Source organism: Ranitomeya variabilis, chromosome 5, assembly GCF_051348905.1.
Source record: "Ranitomeya variabilis isolate aRanVar5 chromosome 5, aRanVar5.hap1, whole genome shotgun sequence".
NCBI lineage: Eukaryota > Metazoa > Chordata > Amphibia > Anura > Dendrobatidae > Ranitomeya > Ranitomeya variabilis.
The window spans coordinates 234459585-234480591 of NC_135236.1; the positions used below are offsets into that span (position 1 = coordinate 234459585).

At 41.9% G+C, this 21007-nt stretch overlaps 1 protein-coding gene across 3 annotated transcripts; it reads left to right on the forward strand.

The window, feature by feature from the left end:
* The first annotated feature begins 1591 nt into the window (after positions 1 to 1591).
* MCEE (methylmalonyl-CoA epimerase) lies at positions 1592 to 19119 on the forward strand. 3 transcript variants are annotated; one of them, XM_077263907.1, is made up of 3 exons: positions 1592 to 1663; positions 13593 to 13933; positions 17245 to 19119. In XM_077263907.1, exons 1-3 carry the CDS (start codon positions 1612 to 1614, stop codon positions 17395 to 17397), a joined length of 546 nt encoding a protein of 181 aa, XP_077120022.1. In that variant the 5' UTR covers positions 1592 to 1611; the 3' UTR covers positions 17398 to 19119. The 3 variants fall into 3 exon arrangements, with proteins under 3 accessions (XP_077120022.1, XP_077120023.1, XP_077120024.1); XM_077263908.1 differs by having other exon boundaries at positions 1598 to 1676; positions 17245 to 19118; XM_077263909.1 differs by having other exon boundaries at positions 1652 to 1767; positions 17245 to 19118.
* The last annotated feature ends 1888 nt before the right edge of the window (positions 19120 to 21007 follow it).

Genomic DNA, 21007 nt, shown 5'->3' on the forward strand with positions numbered 1-21007 from the left:
GGCTGCAAGTTTGTGATTTGCATACATGCAGTCACATGCCGACTAGACTTGCATGGCGAATGCAACTGTATTGAACAAGGCCCAAAACAGTCTAGTCGAAATGTGGCTGGGAATATATATATTGCATGCTTGTGGTCACAAGTCCACCTGTTGCCGGCACCAGAGAATCTTCACAGCGCACAGTGCGCACGATATGAGGATTCACACATAGTGACTGTAGACATGTAGCATAAGATCCGACAACCCCTTTAAGGATGAGCCGCTACTCATGCGCCACTGCTGTGTGCTTGCCCCCCAGGCCAAAATTTTCCAGTCAGCCCCTGGACGGGGGACAGGGTAGGGGGGATGAAGGAGGACGGTAAGCCGCGCCATTCAAGATGGGAGCGTGGGGGGTGGAGAGATGAGCCATACATACAGGAGGGGGGGGGGGAATATGAGCCATGCATACAGGGGGGAATATGAGCCATGCATACAGGAGGGGGTCATTATACAGTATTAAGCATCATGTGGGATCATTATACAGTATGGAGAACTGTGTGGCCATTATACAGTATGGAGCATCATGTGCAGCCAGTATACAGTATGGAGCATCATGTGCAGTCATTATACAGTATGCAGCATCATGTGCGGTCATAATACAGTATGCAGCATCATGTGCGGTCATTATACAGTATGGAGCATCATGTGTGGTCATTATACAGTATGGAGCATCATGTGTGGTCATTAGACAGTATGGAGCATCATGTGTGGTCATTATACAGTATGGAGCATCATGTGTGGCCATTATACAGTATGGAGCATCATGTGGGGCCATTATACAGTATGGAGCATCATCTGCAGTCATTATACAGTATGGAGAATCATGTGGGGCCATTATACAGTATGGAGCATCATGTGCGGTCATTATACAGTATGCAGCATCATGTGTGGTCATTATACAGTATGGAGCATCATGTGTGGTCATTATACATTATGGAGCACTGTGTGGCCATTATACAGTATGGAGCACTGTGTGGCCTTTATACAGTATGGAGCATCATGTGCAGTCATTATACAGTATGGAGCATCATGTGCGGCCATTATACAGTATGGAGCATCATGCGTGTTCATTATACAGTATGGAGCATCATGTGTGGTCATCGTACAGTATGGAGCATCATGTGTGGCCATTATACAGTATGGAGCATCATGTGTGGCCATTATACAGTATGGAGCATCATGTGTGGCCATTATACAGTATGGAGCACTGTGTGTGGCCATTTTACAGTATGGAGCATCATGTGGGGTCATTATACTGTATGGGGCACTGTGTGGCCATATTTTTTTGTTTATAATTATTGTATATGAAACAGTGTGATCAGCAGTGCTAAATGGGTGTGGTTGGGACGTGGATATGGGTGTGACTAATTATGAATGGGTGTGGTAAGAGGCGTGGCCTAAAAGTTGCCGTGGCGCGCTTCGCGCGCCGCAAACTTTGTCCCTCTTTCCCGTCTTCAAAAGTTGGGAGGTATGTATATAGTTAGTTCATATTAACCTGTGAAACCAGCTCTGCTGGCAAAATGCCCACTTCTAAGATGGCGTCCACGCTTCTTGAAGTGCAACCGGAAATCGATGGCAATAAAGTTTTTGTTCAAAGAAAGTAAACAACATGGCGGCGTCCATGGTGAGGGTGACAGGTAATGGAAGACTCAGAGAGCTGGCGATGTTGAGGACTGTGAAGTGATAGCGGGCAGTTATGCAGGCGGCCGCTCGCATAGCAGGCAGGAGGCGAGTGTGAGGCGCGCTGCAGCACGGCGTGTGATGCCGCTGCCTGTAATATCGCGATACGCTGACGACAGCGGGGGCACGCCTGACTCGCTGCTCTATGGACACTGGTTGCTGTGACCTCCACACACCAGTAGCCAGCCAGCGGTCACAGACAGTAGGCTTTCTGACCAGGCAGGCAGCTGCACCTTCCCAGTGAGGCTGACTTCACACGCCCCTATTATATGGCCCACGGCAGGGCCTCAGTGCCCATTCTGACCGATGACTCCTGACCTGAAGTAAAACCTTCTCAGTCTATGCCTATGTGACTGTTAGTTCAGGGCTGGAGACCCACGGGCAGGCGGACAATGGTGGCCATAAGGCAGGGATGACACAAGCGTGTTTCACGGTCCGTATATGGGCCACATTGCTTGCAGTCTGCCTCCCTGAACTTACTGGCTCATGGACACATATATGAGGATATGTACCTGAAGAAAGGTGATACTGTCTGAGGATTAGAAGAAATTCAAGCAACAATAACTAAAACATTAGTTTTTATTGAAAAAAAAATTAAAACCATATATAAAATGACAGGAAAATGATCAACAAGGACACAGTAAATGCCTGCAATGTAATATGAGAGGATCTACAAAGTGACATAGCCAAGGGTATAGAAACATACGCTGCAAATGCTGAGCTGTAATAAAGGGTATAGCTATCTCTGACCATAGTACCCAAAGTGAGATCCCCAGGTTCTACAACACCTCACAGCGGCGTAATCATAGATAAATGTACAGAGGTATCATTACCTGTAAGGCTACTTTCACACTGGCGTCGGCACGGGGCCGTCGCCATGCGTCGACCCGACGTGCCGACGGACAGTGTGATTATTTTGCACAACGGGGGCAGCGGATGCATTATTACAATGCATCCGCTGCCCCATTGTGAGGTGCGGGGGGGCGGAGTTCCGGCCGCGATGCTGCAAAAAACGCTACAAGCAACGTTTTTTGCTGGCGACGGACCGACGTGACATGACGTGTGGCAATGCGTCGCACTGCGTCGCTAATGTTAGTCTATGGCGAAAAAACGCATCCTGCAAGCACTTTTGCAGGATGCGTTTTTACTCCAAAACGACGCATTGCGACGGAGGAAAAAAAACGCTAGTGTGAAAGTACCTGTGTCCCACCACGCCAATGCTGTTTTGCCTTGTCTCCCACCACCCCAAGGGGAAACGGCGGTGAAGTGTGAACTATGGATACTCCCAGCCTGAATCCATCTAGTGGGCATGGCCTCGCTCAATACACATGTACCTTCTGTCTGCTGTTTAGTCACAAACCAGGCAAGCGTACCCATTCTGACCCCTTCCTTTTGCTGAAGACTTTTTCATTGGGCATGTGAGCATCAGAACTGGACCATAGGAGAAGGTGACATAGTTGACTGAATCACAGATTAATGCATCCTTAAATTGTGCGACAAATGTTTAGGAATCGTCTAAGAAGCAAAGATTTAAAGATGATGACTTGGCCGCCAAATTCTCCAGATCTTAATTTTATACAATCATGGCTATAAGTGTTGGTACCCTTGAAATTGTTCCTGAAAATGAAGTGTTTCTCCTAGAAAATTACACATTTTGTTATACACATGTTTTTTTACTTTGTGTGTATTGTGATAGCAAAAAAATTGATAAAAGGTTACAACCCAGGATAGTCCAGATGGTGGAAAAGCAGCCCCAATCAAGTTCCAAAGAAATTCAAGCTGTCCTGCAGTCTGTGTGCATCAGTGTCAGTGCGAACTATCTGACGACATTTGAATGAATTGAAATGCAATGGTATGAGGACCCCACTGCTGATACAGATGTAAAAAAGCTAGACTGCAGTTGACCCAAATGTACAGTACAGACCAAAAGTTTGGACACACCTTCTCATTTAAAGATTTTTCTGTATTTTCATGACTATGAAAATTGTACATTCACACTGAAGGCATCAAAACTATGAATTAACACAGGTGGAATTATATACTTAACAAAAAAGTGTGAAATAACTGAAATTATGTCTTATATTCTAGGTTCTTCAAAGTAGCCACCTTTTGCTTTGATGACTGCTTTGCACACTCTTGGCATTCTCTTGATGAGCTTCAAGAGGTAGTCACCGGGAATGGTCTTCCAACAATCTTGAAGGAGTTCCCAGAGATGCTTAGCACTTGTTGGCCCTTTTGCCTTCACTCTGCGGTCCAGCTCACCCCAAACCATCTCGATTGGGTTCAGGTCTGGTGACTGCGGAGGCCAGGTCATCTGGTGTAGCACCCCATCACTCTCCTTCCTGGGCAAATAGCCGTTACACAGCCTGGAGGTGTGTTTGGGGTCACTGTCCTGTTGAAAAATAAATGATGGTCCAACTAAACGCAAACCGGATGGAATAGCATGCCGCTGCAAGATGCTGTGGTAGCCATGCTGGTCAGTATGCCTTCAGTTTTGAATAAATCCCCAACAGTGTCACCAGCAAAGCACCCCCACACCATCACACCTCCTCCTCCTCAATGCTTCACGGTGGGAACCAGGCATTTAGAGTCCATCCGTTCACCTTTTCTGCGTCGCACAAAGACACAGTGGTTGGAACCAAAGATCCCAAATTTGGACTCATCAGACCAAAGCAGATTTCCACAGATGTAATGTCCATTCCTTATGTTCTTTAGCCCAAACAGCTCTCTTCTCCTTGTTGCCTGTCCTTAGCAGTGGTTTCCTAGCAGCTATGTTACCATGAAGGCCTGCTGCACAAAGTCTCCTCTTAAGGGCTCATTTCCACATGCGAGTCACACGTCCGTATCTCGCATGTGGAAACCAAGCTGTGGAGCCGGCACTGAGGAGCGGAGCGTGCGGCCGCATAGGAACACATGGAGCTGCACAGCTCCGCTCCTCAGTGCCGGCTCCACAGCTTGGTTTCCACATGCGAGATACGGACGTGTGACTCGCATGTGGAAATGAGCCCTTACAGTTGTTGTAGAGATGTGTCTGCTGCTAGAACTCTGTGTGGCATTGACCTGGTCTCTAATCTGAGCTGCTGTTAACCTGCGATTTCTGAGGCTGGTGACTCGGATAAACTTATCCTCAGAAGCAGAGATGACTCTTGGTTATCCTTTCCTGGGGAGGTCCTCAGGTGAGCCAGTTTCTTTGTAGCGCTTGATGGTTTTTGCCACTGCACTTGGGGACACTTTCAAAGTTTGCCCCATTTTTCTGACTGACTGACCTTCATTTCTGGGTCATTCCATGTCAAGTGAACCAATGATTTTTACCTCTATATTTTTAATTCTTTTGAGATTTTGTTATTTGGTAATAGTGTGTCAGAGAATGCAAAATGTGAAGGAAAAAAAAATTTAGATTTTTTTTTTTATTTTTTATTGATTTTAAAAGTTCAGAAAAAGTGCGAAATTCGGTGTTGCCTGCCTTAACATTTCTCCTCATAACTCAGGCTAGAAAAAAAGATAGACAAACAAAATAAACACCAGTCTACCCAGAACAATTTTCACAATTGCGCATCAAAATTATGAATTTGATTTCTCAAAAACAAAATGTAAAGAAACATAGTCTTGTGACATATCAAATGAAAGCCTGTACCGTTCTGATAAAAATGATGCCTCTCCCAACTCTTTATCTTAATTCTAGCCCGAGATATGATAAAAAATGTAAAGCCATACCAGGCCAAAATTTGCTCTTTTTCACAACTTTAGAAGTCTGTAAAAAATTAACTGATGAAGAAAAAAATTCAAAACTTTTAATTTGTAATTAACTAAAGTTGTACTTCATAAAAATAAAAAAAATCTAAAGACGTCAGTTAAAAAAAATATTTATTTTTGGATCACTTGATATGGAATGACCCTTCTTAAAGTAATGATGGCCACTCGTTTTTCTTTACTTAGCTGTGTTTTTTCTTGCCATAATACAAATTCTAACCATCTATTCAGTAGGACTATCAGCTGTGTATCCACCAGACTTCTGCACAACACAACTGATGGTCTCAACCCCATTTATAAGGCAAGAAATCCCACTTATTAACCCTGACAGGGCACACCTGTGAAGTGAAAACCATTCCCGGTGACTACCTCTTGAAGCTCATCAAGAGAATGCCAAGAGTGTGCAAAGCAGTCATCAAAGCAAAAGGTGGCTACTTTGAAGAACCTAGAATATAAGACATTTCAGTTGTTTCACACTTTTTTGTTTAGTATATAATTCCACATGTGTTAATTCATAGTTTTGATGCCTTCAGTGTGAATGTATAATTTTCATAGTCGGGTCATTCCATGTCAAGTGAACCAATGATTTTTACCACTATATTTTTAATTCTTTTGAGATTTTGTTATTTGGTAATAGTGTGTCAGAGAATGCAAAATGTGAAGAAGAAAAAATTCTAGATATTTTTTTTTATTTTTTATTGATTTTCAAAGTTCGGAAAAAGTGCGAATTTTGGTGTTGCCTGCCTTTACATTTCTCCCCATAACTCAGGCTAGAAAAGAGATAGAGAAACAAAATAAACACCATTCTACTCAGAACTGAACAGGCTTTCACCAGATATGTCACGAGAGTATCTTTGATAATATTTTACCTATGTGAACGCAAGCTCAAAACTTTAAAACGCATTTCCGAAAAAAACATTTAATTTAAAAATGTCAAAAACTGCACATGTGCCTGCTATGCTCCTAGCCACATCTGTACCAAAAAAACAAGCTGGGATCGTGATGGGATCATATTTTAAAAAATAAAACTATTACAGTGTCAGTTCAAAAATCTTGATTTCAGATCTGTTCAGCCTGTGGTCTAACAGTGTGGGGTCTAGATTTACCAAATAATCCATGATTGCTAGATATTACTGTATTATTTTATTATGTTACCACTTAGAAGCAGGAGAGGACAGAGGAGAAGCTTTGTTAGGGCTGAGAATGACTAGGGGTAGACGGTGACTGCAGAGCAGATGACCGGCCGGCAGCTCCTGCCTCCAGAGGCCATATTCACACCAAATCTTATCACCGATGCAACTCCTCAAATGGAGGGAGAAAAATATTCCTAACATCCAGTTCATGTATTGTACAAACCAGGACTACGAAGAGGAGGAGAGATTGTTATAACATCGGTTACAGGAAGCAGAACCCATCACAGGGACTCAGCAATACCGGCCTGTCATCCCATGTAGTGGAAATAAAGACAGTGACGTCCATGAAGTGGTAGAAGGCGGCACAAGATAACTGGTGATGTGACCTGTGAATATGATTGGCGCTGGTGGCGGCTACTGGACTCTCCAAAGATTGTGAAAATGAAGACGTAGAAGTGACTTTTCTGCACCTTCTGGTCCAGAGCCATCCTTTGTGTATCCAAGAAAATCAGACATTGTAAAAGTGAACAAAAATCAGATATAACTCAGGTGGAGCCGAACACCATGACAGCCGCACATACTCTGACACAGAAGGAAACGGCCATTGCTAGTGAGCGCTTATGGACAAGATGACATTTCACCCACTAGAAGGGACACATTGATCATAACAGGCCAGTGTAAAAACCTACTATTAACTGTTTGATTAGTTCATATTTTATAGAACGAGGATTTAACTGCTGGAATATTCTTTTTAAACACTTCATAAATTACATGTTTAGTGATATAGTAGAAAAAAAATTGTTCCATGTATAAATAGGTGGTAGAAATATTGGTTCTTTTAATCTTGTTTTTAACATACCGTATTTTCCGGCGTATAAGACGACTGGGCGTATAAGACGACCCCCCAACTTTACCAGTTAAAAAATAAAATCTTCTTAAAAGTCGGGGGTCTTCTTATACACCCTATGTCGTCTTATAGGGCCGGTGAATATGTGCCTTTTGGGGGGGGGGGAGTGATCCTGATGAGGACGAGGGGGCGTCTCACAGGAAAGTGAGTATCCCCCATTACCTTATCATAGCGCTGCAGCGTGGGGGTCTCTGTGCTGGGAGCGGCGGCTGCTGTGCTGTGCTGTGGCGGCTCCTCTTCTGCAGTGTGGGGCCTCTGGTGCTGTGGGGCGGTGGCGGCGGCGTATCTTCATACAGTCGGGGCTCCTCCGGCATCTCAAAGACTGGAAGCCCCGCCGGCAACTCCATCGGTACAATGCGGTCAGGTGGCCTCCGGGAAAATGGCCGCTGCTCAGATTCAGATCTCGTCCCGAGATCTCGGGAGACGAGATCTGAATCTGAGCAGTGGCCATTTTCCCGGAGGCAGCTCAATAGGTGCGATGCGGTGGCCCGGCCGCTGGGGGCTGCGCATGCTCAGATTCAGATCTCAACGAGATCTGAATCTAAGCAGCGGCCATTTTCCCGGAGGCCAGCGCATTGTACCGATGGAGTTGCCGGCGGGGCTTCCAGGCTGAGATGCCGGAGGAGCCCCGACTGCATGAAGATACGCCGCCGCCGCCACCGCCCCACAGCACCAGAGGCCCCACACTGCAGAAGAGGAGCCGCCACAGCACAGCACAGCAGCCGCCGCCGCTCCCAGCACAGAGACCCCACGCTGCAGCGCTATGATAAGGTAATGGGGGATACTCACTTTTCTGTGAGACGCCCCCTCGTCGTCATCAGGATCACTCCCCCCCCCACCCACCATATACACCCGGCGTACAAGGCGATTCCCGGCGTACAAGACGACCCCCGACTTTTAAGAAGATTTTCAGGGGTTAAAAAGTCGTCTTGTACGCCGGAAAATACGGTAATTAGGATCAGACTGTATTTAGAAAATCACACTTGAGGATATGATCACATTTTTTCTTTTGGCTTGCTCAATGAATTCAGGTTGAAAATGCTGAGCAAGTTGTTATGATGATTAAGATGTATTTATTCTGGCACTTCGGTATTTGTTTTTTGTGTTTCTTTATTGTTACATATAAATGTTGAATGCAATAAGTTGTAATTTGAAAAGAAAAAAGGAAGAAACTCACACAAACATAAAATCAGATGATTCAAGGCTTAAAAAAAATACAAATTTGATAGATCCCAAGTTGAATCCCTGTACAAATATAAACATGGACACGAGTAACACACATGCATGTTTTCACAATTATAAAACATACGTTTTTTTCAGAATTGCACATCAAAATTTTTAATTTGATTTCTCCAAAACAAAATATAAAGAAACATATTCTTGTGACATATCAAATGAAAGCCGCTACCGTTCTGAGAAAAATTTTGCCTCTCCCACCTTTATATCTTAATTCTAGCCCGAGATATGATAAAAAATGTAAAGCCATACCAGGCCAAAATTCGCGCTTTTTCAAAACTTTAAAAATCTGTAAAAAATTAACTGACGAAGAAAAAAATTCTAAACTTTTAATTTGTAATTAACTAAAGTTGCACTTCATAAAAACAAAAAATAAAAAAAATCTAAAGACGTAAGGTAAAAAAAATATTCATATTTGGATCACTTGATATGGAATGACCCAGTCATGAAAATACAGAAAAATCTTTAAATGAGGTGGTGTGTCCAAACTTTTGGTCTGTACGTACAGTACAGTAAGTCAAAATCCTTGTCTTGTAGACAGATGAGACGAAGATAGAGCTTTTTGGTAAAGCACATCATTCTACGGTTTACCGAAAACAGAACGAGGCCTACAAAGAAAAGAACACAGTACCTGCAGTCAAATATGCTGGAGGTTCAAAGATGTTTTGGGGTTGTTTTGCTCCCTCTGGCACTGGGTGACTTAAAGGGACTCTGTCACCTGAATTTGGAGGGAACAATCTTCAGCCATAAGGGCGGGGTTTTCGGGTGTTTGATTCACCCTTTCCTTACCCGCTGGCTGCATGCTGGCTGCAGTATTGAAGTTCATTCTCTGTCCTCCATAGTACACGCCTGCGTAAGGCAAGATTGCCTTGTGCAGGCATGTACTACGGAGGACAGAGAATGAAGTTCAATCCAATATTGCAGCCAGCATGCAGCCAGCGGGTAAGGAAAGGGTGAATCAAACACCCGAAAACCCCGCCTCTATGGCTGAAGATTGTTCCCTCCAAATTCAGGTGACAGAGTCCCTTTAACTGTGTGCTAGGTATAATGAAATCTGAAGATTGCTCAATGATTTTGGGTCGCAAGGTAGTGCCCAGTGTCAGAAAGCTGGGTTTGCGTCCTAGGTCATGGGTCTTCCAGCAGGATAATGACCCCAAACATACTTCAAGAAGCACCCAATAATGAATGGAAATAAAGCACTGGAGAGTTCTGTGGTGGCCAGCAATGAGTCCGGATCTAAATCCAATTGAATACCTGTGGAGAGATCTTAAAATTGCTGTTGGAGAAGGCTCCCTGCAAATATGAGAGACCACGTGCAGTTTGCAAAAGAAGAGTGGTCCAAAATTCCAGTTGACCTGTAAGAACATTGATGGTGGTTATAGGAAGCGATTGATTGCATTTATTTTTTCCAAAGGCTGTGAAACTAAATATTAAGATAAGGGTGCCAACAATTTTATCCGGACCATTTTTTGTGTGGAATTATGTCCAATTTGCCTTTTTTTTTGTGTGAAATTATGTCCACTTTGTCTTTTTTGTGTGGAATTCTGTCCAATTTTCCTTTTTTTGTGTGGAATTATGTCCAATTTGCCTTTTTTGTGTTCAAATACACACCATGGAAATAAACGTGTAATTGCAATGATTTTCTGGGAGAAATACTTCATTTTCTGGAACAATTTCAAGGCACTATCGGCAATGACTGTATAGTATCTGTAGTCTGCTGCTAATATGTAACTGCCAGATGCCACAGAGTTTGACGACAAGAGGTGAACCGACACCACTTTCAGCAGGTGGTATTAAGTTATGACTGATTTTCTGTATGTAAATTCAAAATGGTAGATTTGGGTCAAAATGACTGTGAGGGCTTTGTTCACATAAAACGACCTGTGGCATTTCAGCATTGGACGATCTGCAGTCTTTTAATAGCCTCATTAGACTGGCCAACTGCACTTACGATGCACACGAATTGATCATTTATAGACTCATTATTCTCGGCAGTGCATGCAGGATTATTCGCTGAGAATGATTTTTTAAGGAAACCTATAAATCATTTAATCCAACAAACCAATGTTTTGCTTGTTATTCCCTTGATCGAGAGCCAGTATTTACACTGCACATAATGAATGTTCCTAAGCATGCTTGTCCTTAAGGAGACCGTCTTCCAAATCATGCATAGCTGAACATGTTACACGGTATGTGAATTAGTTTATCGTGAGATGGTTTGAAATTCACTGGATAAAATATACAGTTATATGAAAAAGTTTGGGCACCCCTATTAATCTTAAGCTTAATGTTTTATAAAAATTTGGTTTTTTTGAAACAGCTATTTCAGTTTCATATATCTAATAACTGTTGGACACAGTAATGTTTCTGCCTTGAAATGAGGTTTATTGTACTAACAGACAATGTACAAACTGCATTCAAAATTTGACAGCTGCATAAGTATGGGCACCTCACCAGAAAAGTGACATTAATATTTAGTAGATCCTCCTTTTGCAAAAATAACAGCCTCTAGTCACTTCCTGTAGCTTTTAATGAGTTCCTGGATCCTGGATGAAGGTATTTTTGACTATTCCTCTTTACAAAACAATTCCAGTTCAGTTAAGTTTGATGGTCGCCGAGCATGGACAGCCCTCTTCAAATGATCCCACAGATGTTCAATGATATTCAGGTCTGGGGACTGGGATGGCCATTCCAGAACAGTGTAATTGTTCCTCTGCATGAATACCTGAGTAGATTTGGAGCGGTGTTTTGGATCATTGTCTTGCTGAAAGATCCATCCCCTGCGTAACTTCAACTTTGTCACTGATTCATGAACATTATTGTCAAGAATCTGCTGATACTGAGAGGAATCCATGCGTCCCTCAACTTTAACAAGATTCCCGGTGCCGGCATTGGCCACACAGCCCCAAAGCATGATGGAACCTCCAGCAAATTTTACTGTGGGTAGCAAGTGTTTTTCTTGGAATGCTGTGTTTTTTTGCCGCCATGCATAACGCCTTTTTGTATGACCAAACAACTCAATCTTGGTTTCATCAGTCCACAGGTCCTTCTTCCAAAAAGAAATTGGCTTCTCCAAATGTGCTTTTGCATACCTCAGCCGACTCTGTTTGTGGCGTGCTTGCAGAAACGGCTTCTTTCGCATCACTCTCCCATATTGCTTCTCCTTGTGCAAAGTGCGTTGTATAGTTGACCGATGCACAGTGACACCATCTGCAGCAAGTTGATGCTGCAGCTCTCTGGAGGTGGCCTGAGGATTGTCCTTGACTGATCTCACCATTCTTCTTCTCTGCCTTTCTGATGTTTTTCTTGGCCTGCCATTTCTGGCCTTAACAAGAACTGTTAGTTCCTCACATGTTAGTTCCTCACATGTTAGTTCCTCACAGTGGAAATTGACAGATTGAATCTCTTAGCTTTTTGTATCCTTCCCCTGAACAACTATGTTGAATAATCTTTGTTTTCAGATCATTTGACAGTTGTTTTGAGGAGCCCATGATGCCACTCTTCAGAGGAGATTCAAACAGGAGAACAACTTGCAAGTGGCCACTTTAAGTAGCTTTTCTCATGATTGCATACACCTGGCTATGAAGTTCAAAGCTCAATGAGGTTACAAAACCAAAAAAAGTGCTTTAGTAAGTCAGTAAAAAGTAGGTAGGAGTATTTAAAACAAGAAAATGATAAGGGTGCCCATACTTATGCACCTGTCAAATTTTGTTTGAATGCAGATTGCACATTTTCTGTTAGTACAATAAACCTCATTTCAAGGCAGAAACATTTCTGTGTCCAACAGTTATTAGATATATGAAACTGAAATAGCTGTTGCAAAAAAAACAATTTTTAGAAAACATTAAGCTTAAGATTAATAGGGGTGCCCAAACTTTTTCATATAACTGTATTATAAGGGTATGTGCACACAACATCTTTTCGGTTGGATTTTGCCCAGAACATGCCTGATAAAGGCCTAAAAGATTATTGACCTATGCACAGCAATGAAAAACTATTTGATATGTATATGTTCCGTCTTTTTTTACTTCTTTAAATGGATTCTGTCACCAGATTTTTGCTCTGTAATTTGAGAGCATCATCATGTAGGAACAGAGACCCTGATTACTGTGATGTGTCACTTACTGGGCAGTTTTCTGATGTTTCAACACAATCCATGAAATATTAGAAGGAGATTACTACAGGACTAGCTGCCTTATGCATCGTAGTCCAACACAGCTCCCAGCACCAATTAGCAGTTTTTTGTCACCACACAATATACGTAGACAGTTCTGCTAGATCTGCAGCAGAGAAAACTATGACTCTATCCTAGCTACTGCACCCACTATACTAAGTGATTTGTCTCTGGAATCCATGTCCCATCATCATGGTGCTGTGAGATCACAAAGCAAAAACCTGATGATAAATTTCATTTAAAAAGCTTCAGGCTTTGAAAGTCATGAAGCAACCTATCTATTATGGCGGCTTCTGATTGGAGGCTGTCACTATTATATATATATATATATATATATAAATATCTATATATATATATATATATATATATATATCTATATCTATATATATATATATATATATATATATATATATATATATATATATATATATATATATATATATACATATATATATATTGTACAAAAAAAAAACCATGGCCCGCAAAGCAGCCTCAAACGACGTCTAAAAATGCATCAGAAAAGATGCTTTAGGGAAAATAAAGCTGGCCTCTTCCTGAAGCATCTCCTAGTTCAAAAATGATATGAGTAGGCTGGGGACAAAAGCATGCTGTGTGTATATACCCTAGCAATGTCAAATTTAATAGACATTAATCTTTTATTCTTTATTTCCAGGTCTAATGTGCAGAATTCATGGCACCTTGCAAGCAAGGAGGAATTTGTCGTTATCACAAACCTTGGTTCAGAAGAATCCCCATGCCTTGTGGAGTTTAGGACGCTTGAATCATGTAGCCATTGCTGTACCCGACTTAGAAAAAGCCAAATCATTATATCAAAGTGTTTTGGGAGCCAAAGTAAGTGAGACCATTCCCCTTCCTGATCATGGAGTATATACCATTTTTGTGGAGCTGGGAAACACAAAACTGGAGCTTCTTCATCCTCTGGGACAGAACAGCCCTATCTCTGGCTTCCTTCAGAAAAACAAGGCTGGTGGAATGCATCACATTTGTATTGAGGTATTGACTCTTCACAACAAATCAATCCCTATTTGCTATGTATGCGTGATATATACGAAAATGCTGACATGTAAACCAAGTCATGGCAGTTTCTTTGGCTCACATCTCAAGATGTATGTGCACATGGCATGCTATAGACACACAAATCATATTGTACTAAATTTTACCACTATCATGAAGTACAATATGTCATGAAAAAACAATCTCAGAATGATTTGAAACATTCCAGAGTTGTTACCTCATGAAGTGACACTGGTCAGAATTGAAAAATTTGGTTAGGTTAGGAAGGTACAAACAGGCTCGGGGTGAAGGGATTAAGAGATCGTTCTTATTGAACCTAATTGTCATTTCTTTCTTCTCCTGTAAGTTAATATCAGCTTCCTCATTTGTAACAGCAGAGGGCAGCAAATCCCCACTCTCCATTGAAAACCTGTGATTAATTTTAAAGGATTGCAAATGTTTATTTTTTGCGTTCCATTTATTTTAAACTATATTGGAAAGCAGCATTGACTATTCTTTCTTATGCAAGGGCATTCCGCAATGAAACAAACAATAGATGGGAAATAGAAGAAAAATATCCCAAGCATAATTTAAGAGCATATTATATAATTGTTAGTGTATGGTTATTAAACCTACATAAAAAGGGCATCTATGTGTATATATCACCGTAATACATAAAGTGACATCCCAAGGGCACCATACACTGCTCAAAAAAATGAAGGGAACACTTAAACAACAGAATATAACTCCAAGTAAATCAAACTTCTGTGAAATCAAACTGTTCGCTTAGGAAGCAACACTGTTTGACAATCAATTTCACATGCTCTTCTGCAAAAGGAATAGACAACAGATGGAAATTATTGGCAATTATCAAGACACACTCAATAAAGGAGTGGTTCTGCAGGTGGGGACCACAGACCACATCTCAGTACCAATGCATTCTAGCTGTTGTTTTGGTCACTTTTGAATGTTGGTTGTGCTTTCACACTCGTGGTAGCTTGAGACGGACTCTACAACCCAGACAAGTGGCTCAGGTAGTGCAGCTCATCGAGGATGGCACATCAATGCGAGCTGTGGCAAGAAGGCTTGCTGTGTCTGTCAGCGTAGAGGCTGGAGGCGCTACCAGGAGACAGGCCAGTACACCAGGAGACATGGAGGGGGCAGTAGCAGGGCAACAACCCAGCAGCAGGACCGCTACCTCAGCCTTCGTGCAAGGAGAAATAGGAGGAGCACTGCCAGAGCCCTGCAAAATGGCCTCCAGCAGGCCACAAATGTGCATGTCTCTGCACAAACTTTTAGAAACCGACTCCATGAGGATGGTCTGAGTGCCCGATGTCCACAGATGAGGGTTGTGCTCACAGCCCAACACCGTGCAGGACGCTTGGCATTTGCCACAGAACAACAAGATTGGCAAATTCTCCACTGGCACCCTGTGCTCTTCACAGATGAAAGCAGGTTCACACTAAGCGCATGTGGCAGACGTGACAGAGTCTGGAGACGCCGGCGAGAGCGATCTGCCTGCAACATTCTTCAGCATGACCGGTTTGGCAGTGGGTCAGTAATGGTGTGGGGTGGCATTTCTTTGGAGGGCCGCACAGCCCTCCATGTGCTCGCCAGAGGTAGCCTGACTGCCATTAGGTACCGAGATGAGATCCCCAGATCCCTTGTGAGACCATATGCTGGTGCGGTTGGCCCTGGGTTCCTCCTAATGCAGAACAATGCTGGACCTCATGTGGCTGGAGTGTGTCAGCAGTTCCTGCAAGATGAAGGCATTGAAGCTATGGACTGGCCCGCCCGTTCCCTAGACCTGAATCCTATTGAACACATCTGGGACATCATGTCTCGCACCATCCACCAACGTCATGCTGCACCACAGACACTGTCCAGGAGTTGGCGGATGCTTTAGTCCAGGTCTGGTTTTAGATGCCTCAGGAGACAGTCCGCCGCCTCATCAGGAGCATGCTCAGGCATTGTAGGGAGGTCATACTGGCACATGGAGGCCACACACACTACTGAGCATCATTTCCTTGTCTTGAGGCATTTCCACTGAAGTTGGATCAGCCTGTAACTTCATTTTCCACTTTGATTTTGAGCATCATTCCAACTCCAGACCTCCGTAGGATATTAGTTGATTTACATTGTTCATTTTTAGGCATTATTGTTCTCAACACATTCCACTATGTAATGAATAAAGATTTAAACTGGAATATTTAATTCAGTGATATCTAGGATGTGGGATTTTAGTGTTCCCTTTATTCTTTTGAGCAGTGTATATAAAACCAATGTAGATCTGTACTGAAGTCAACCACATAATTTCTTTGTTAATCCACCAGCTATATACTGCTACCATACAACCATATTTATTATCAAAATGTATAACTGTGCACCAAATACATAGAATTGTTATAAACCATGGCGGTATATAATGAAAGCACAGTTTATACGGCCACACCGGTGTTGAAGAGCAGCAAAGCTGTGGACCTACAAGCAAGAATATTGTGAGTGGACTCTTTAGTGGACTTGAACCTGAAATAATTTGATTATACCACCTATTACAATATCACTTTATTGCAATATTTAGGGAAATCGCAGTCTTAAGTGGAGCTCAGCATGTATTTGTGCTTCATTTGAGGATCAAGATGGCAGTGACGGTGCCTTCATCAGGCCCCGGCTACCATAGAAACCCAAACCATAATTCCTTGCAGATAGCTGATGGAATCCAGTAACCGCATGTGTCGACACTGATGTCATTTAAATGACGTTGTCAGAGATTGATAGTGGCATTTAAGTGGTGAAATATGCTCCAACCTCTGTAGCTAGACAGATGCCAGCCATATAACACAGCTGGCGCCTGCCTGGTATGAACAGGCTCATCTCACACTGCTTCATACATTCCTTATTGACAAATGAGCAAAATGTGTGGAAATAAGAGAATAACTATGTACAAGGTGATACCAAGTATGTTATTTTTTCACTTTTATAAAGACGAGGAGAAAGGGGATAATTTGAACTTTTATACACAGCCGACATTAGAGCTGTTTGGCGCAGGCCCAGTGTCTGAGCCAGCTCCATCTATGCGAACAGGGAGTTAAGGCAGCTTGTTTTCTTTTTCTTTGTACACCTGTTTCTCTGTGAGGGTGAAAAAGGTGGTGGTGAAGGGGTTTAACAAGGTTTAAATGCATATCTATTGGTTAATATTTCTGCCTTTTTTTTTTTTTTTTTTTTAGAAATAGGACATTAAGATGACAGCTAAATGTCTCCGAGAAGAAAATATACATGAATATCATGCCATTTTTTGTTTTTGTTCTTAGGTTGATGACATCAAAAAGGCAATGTCTGATCTGAGACAGAAAAACATTAGGTTATTAAGTGAAGAACCAAAAACTGGTGCACATGGAAAACCAGTTGTATTCTTGCACCCAAAAGACTGTGATGGAGTTCTGGTAGAGCTGGAAGAAGCCTAATGCAAATTACTGAAATATACAGAACTGAGAAAATGTAAAGATAATTGCGGTCCAAGAAGTCAAATCAAATGATGTTACCTTTAGTATTAATTTTCTATATCACACTGGAATTAGGATCTTACAAAGGAAATAAATATATAACTATTTAGAAGTGCTCTTCTGCTAAATCTGACATTTGTTAAATTTGTACAGCTGTCTGTATCCATATGTGCATTAAATGATTATGAGCTTTGTGTTAAATGTAATGCAATGTCTAGAGATAAGTGATGAGCTTCAGAAGGGATGAAAACCTAATATCTGAGAGGCAAGACTTCCACTCAAACGCCCTAATGTAGAAGGGAGTCCAACACAATTGTGAGGCCTGTCGATAGAGAAGACCAAATCTCAGGGACACGGAGTGGAGGTGTAAAACTTAATGTTGATGGGTAGAATGTCTCATTATTTCCAATGTAGTGGTATGAAACACTGAGCAGCAGCTAGAAATGGTTTAGTAATGATAGGAGATTGGGAGGAAATAATAGCAGCCAGTTTCTGGGTGGCTTGGAAGTGAGAGTTTGTAAGTAAGGTTAAGAATTTGGGAGTTCTTGTTCCAGAAGGTTTGGATAGGGGTGCATTCCCATCAGGTATGTAAAAAGGAACTGCTAGAAGAGTTACGGTAAATCTCCAACACGTATCATCCAGCAAACTATACATATATTTTAATTTGGATGGGGTGAGCTATGAATTTTCCTGCAGACGTACATAATGAGAGGTGGATTTTGAAGCTCTGATGTCGTTTTAAGTTCTATTAGAGAGCAGAAGTGGTTGAGGTCTGTTTTCCACTCTTTACTAAAGGAGACTGAATAAACGTGGAAGTTAGGAGTTTACTATTGAGTGATTACTATTGAGTGAGAGGAGACCTTTTGGGAGTTTTTATCTAAATACTTTTAAACCAGATTAGAAGTATATGTTTTTAAGTTGATTCAATTTATGTTGATTAAATGTGTATCAAAGACAATTTCTGTGAGTTTCATGAATCTCATCTTTGCCATTGTGCAGATTTTATAAAGTTTTATTTAGCCTCCAGTGACCGTCCTTCTGTGGGAAGCTGGGGAGTTGACAGTTAAAATGATAGGTGAGTGGACCATGATGTGTATGGTTACATCAATACAATGTTGAAGAACTTGGGTGAGGATGCACATTTAATCTGATCTGTGGTATGAGTTATGGGGTGTAAAGCAAAAAGTATAATCTTTTCTTTCAGGAAAGAAGTAATACCATGAGTCAGTAAGAGCTAAATTGTGGAGAGATTTTTTAATAGAGACTGGAGAACTGAAGAGCCTGATGAGGAGTTTAGAGTAGGGTCTTGGGAGCTATCAAGATCGCACATTTGGCAAATTTGGATAACGTGATGGGGGACCATTGTTGTTGAGCTATAGTGGGAGCATAGAGATTACAGATGGAGTATATCACCACAATTTTAGCTGTGGTGGATACAAATCTATGATTAGGATCCGTTCCATGGTTAAGTAGTTGGAAGTTCAGATTTTTATGGAAACTGATGCTAATCCTTATTGTAGCATCTTAGAAAGAACTATGCAGCCACTAAAAATACTTAGATTTTGAAAGGTTGAGTTTGTGGTTATGTTTGAAATTGGTCTCTAGTAGTCAAATTTTAGTGTTATCTTTATTGAAAGGGAATCTGTCAGTAGGATCAACCTTCCTAGTCCACCTACATGGACATGCAGGTCAAAGGAAACTAAATAAAATAATACCTTGATATATGTGATCCAATGTCTTATTCCATAGAAATTAAGAAAAATATTAATTACTCTGGATTAAATTATCGGATTGCAGATTTCGAGGTATTATTTTATTCAACTTTTTGTGACCTGGATGTCCAAATAAATGGATTAAGGAGGTTGAGTCTAGTGACAGGTTCCCTTTAAACAGTAATTGATTTGGCCTTTTTTGATGGGGGATTCACTTTTTTCGTGTTATAAGTAATAATTTGAATGGGCGACTTTGTGGGACCAGAGATGAGTGAAGAAAATCAGGCTCTGTGGGGATGGGTGTTGGCAGGACCTGAGGGTGTCATCAAAGGAGAAGGTGGTGGTAGATTGGAAAGGGGTGAGGGTACATAACAGTACTAAATGTAGCAACAATTAACACGGGACACAGTTTCCTTGATTTCGTCCTTTGGCATTCTAAATAGAGGCTGATCTATACTGTATTGTCTGGGAAAGAGAGTGGGAGGATATTCAGAAGCTGAGGCGGGCTGTTGGTAGCATAACAGTCAACAATCTGTAGATCAGGGATGTTCAGAAGGTCGTTGAGGTCTTTGATGCTTCTGGTCGTGATTTTGGTGTTTGGGGTGGAAATGAAGAGACCAAATAGAAAAAGCCTGCAAAAGGCTATATGTTTAGATATCGGTCCATTAGAGGTTTCAGTTTTCTTGTTCTTTTATAGACTGGAAGAACAAGTTTCTTTATTGGACTAGATTTGCTTCTCTGACTTTTTTGCGTAATCCCCTCCATTTGCTAGCAGTTTATAAATCTGCAGATAATGTCTCTTGGAAGCTTTCTTGACTTTAGAGCTGGGTCACCGGTGAGCTCATTTCCATCCGGATGGCTGGAAGCGCTTGTTAAATGCCGCTGTCAGAGTTTGACAGTGGCATTTAACTAGTTAATAGGTGTGAGTGGATCATTATTCCACCCGCGCCTATTGTGGACACATGTCAGCTGTTCAAAACAGCTGACATGCTCCGGCTTTGATGCAGGCTCCCTGCCGGAGCCCACATCAAAGCAGGGTTTCTTCCATCAGATGTACTATTCCATCTGATGGCAGAAAGGGGTCATCAAACAAATTTGTGAAAATCATGCAAAAGAATAGGAAGTCAGGAAAGTGGCAAACACTTTTTCACACAACTGTTTATATACTATATATATACCATGTATAATATATACAGTATATTGTATTTTAAAGATGCAATGGGGAAAATAAGTACTGTATTTGATACACTGCCAATTTTGCAAGTTTTCCCACCTACAAGGAATGGAGAGGTCTGTAATTTTTATCATAGGTACACTTACACTGTGAGATACAGAATGTAAAAAACTCCAGAAAATCACGTATGATTTTTACATAATTTGCATTTTATTGCATGAATAAGTATTTGATACAATAGAAAAACAACTAAAGGTACCGTCACATTAAGCGATGCTGCAGCGATATCGACAACGATGCCGATCGCTGCAGCGTCGCTGTGTGGTCGCTGGAGAGCTGTCACACAGACAGCTTTCCAGCGACCAACGATGCCGAAGTCCCCGGGTAACCAGGGTAAACATCGGGTTACTAAGCGCAGGGCCGCGCTTAGTAACCCGATGTTTACCCTGGTTACCAGTGTAAATGTAAAAAAAAAAAAAAACACTACATACTTACATTGCCGTGTCTGTCGCGTCCCCCGGCGTCCGCTTCCCTGCACTGCGTAAGCGCCGGCCCTAAAGCACAGCGGTGATGTCACCGCTGTGCTTTGCTTTACGGCCGGCACTGACACAGTCAGTGCAGGAAGCTCTGAGCAGCAGCGCGGACGCCGGGGGACGTGACAGACATCAGAGGGTGAGTATGTAGT